The sequence below is a fragment of the Calidris pugnax genome, unplaced genomic scaffold, assembly GCF_001431845.1.
Source record: "Calidris pugnax isolate Ruff unplaced genomic scaffold, ASM143184v1 scaffold244, whole genome shotgun sequence".
Classification (NCBI taxonomy): Eukaryota; Metazoa; Chordata; class Aves; order Charadriiformes; family Scolopacidae; genus Calidris; species Calidris pugnax.
The window spans coordinates 614,686-616,250 of NW_015091141.1; the positions used below are offsets into that span (position 1 = coordinate 614,686).

General features: G+C 66.8%; 1 protein-coding gene across 1 annotated transcript in view; it reads right to left on the reverse strand.

Moving 5' to 3' along the window:
• Nucleotides 1–192: 192 nt before the first annotated feature.
• LOC106897845 (chromosome unknown open reading frame, human C16orf13) overlaps nt 193–1,565 on the reverse strand; it is a 4,662-nt gene continuing 3,289 nt past the window's right edge. The window contains exons 4-6 of the mRNA XM_014958739.1: nt 981–1,048; nt 694–772; nt 193–608 (exon numbers count right to left, since the gene is read on the reverse strand). Coding sequence (XP_014814225.1) covers nt 561–608; nt 694–772; nt 981–1,048 — 195 coding nt within the window. The 3' untranslated portion in view covers nt 193–560. The remainder of the gene's footprint in view (nt 609–693; nt 773–980; nt 1,049–1,565) is intronic.

Consider the following 1,565-nt stretch of genomic DNA (forward strand, 5'->3'; position numbering starts at 1 on the left):
GTTGCAGAGGGGTGGGAGGTCTGCCAGGACCACCCCCACCCCCCCATAAAAGCCTTCCCACCCCACCAAGATGCCCAGTGTGGCGCCCCCAGGTCCTCCTGGTGCAGGATCTGACTCCCCACTGACACTCTGGGGGGCAGAAGGGAATGTCGTGTCCCCCCGGTGTCAGTTCTGAAAGCATTGGGGAGCTGCTGCAGGTGGGGGGGGCAAGGCCCCAGAGTTTATTAGGGGGCAGAAGCACAGTCCCGGGGTGGGGGGAAAGAGGGGAATGGGTCCCCCCAACCTTTTGCACGCTGTCCTCTGGGGAAACCAGCACCAAGCAAGGAATGTCCCCCGTGCCCGGGGGTGCTGTGCCCACTCCACCGACCTGTGCCCCCCCATGGCAGCTGTGGTGGCTTCTCTGGGCCACACTGAGACACCCCATTGCAAAGGGAGCCCCGAGGGGGCTGGGGGAGACTGCCCCCTCCCCAGCTCTCCAGCCACAGAGAGGATGGTGGGACCCCTCCAGGAGGCATCAACGAGGTGGGGGGCGGCCGTGCCGGGGGGTGCCGTGGGGCAGGTCACTGCTTGCGGAAGATGAGACTCTTGTTGTTGGCCGGCATGTCCACCTGCAAGCACACAGCCGGGGGTCAGGGGAGGGCCCCAGCGGGGTGCAGGAACTGTCCCCTTCCCCCACGGACCTCCAGCACCTACCATCCTCTCCAGGCACAGCCCGTTGGCCTCAGCCAGTTGCCGCAGCAGCGCCGTGTCCCGAAGGCCCCAGGCGGGGTTTCTGCCGGGGAGGGAGGTGAGGGTCAGACGGAGGGACACAGCTCGCCCCCGCGGCCCCTAAAGCACCCCAAGATAGAGGGGGCTCCCCCTGGGAGCTGCCTTAGGTCTTATCTTGAAGGACCACGCTGGGAGGGAGCTCCCAGTGGCTGCAGACAGGATGGGCAGGACGGGCCACCAGCAGCCCTGGGCCCCCAGCCCCCCTCTCCTACCTCTGCCTCAGGCTGCGGTCAAAGTCCACGTTGCTCTGGGGGCTGATCTGGCCATCCACGGCGTAGGGCTGCCGGGACACAAAGATGGGGCTGCAGGCACCAGCCATCGTGTTTGTGCCCCCCAAACCTTCCCAGCCCACGGGCTGCTGTCCTCACCACCCACAGAAGCCCATCGAGAAGGGACATGGCCCCCAAGAGGGACCATGGGTCCCGTCACCAACTGTGGGACCCCCAGACCCTGCCCAGGATGGGGCAAAGGGTCCTTGGGGTGAGCGGCCAAAACCGCCCCATCCAGGGCTTAGCATGTGCCCCAAAAGGCTGAGACCCCCACTTCCTAGCCCACCCCTCAGCCCATGGGCTACTGTCCCCACCACCCACAGAAGCCAAGCCAGAGGGGACATGGCCCCTGATAGCGACCGCAAGGTCCCATCACCCACCAGGGGTTCCTGTCACCCGCTGCAGGCCCCCCCCCACCCTGCCCGGGACGGGGCGAGGGGGGACAGGATCCCTCCCATCCTGGGAGCAAACAGCCAAACCCACCCCATCCAGGGCCCAGATGTGCCCCAAAAGGCTGAGCCGCCACCC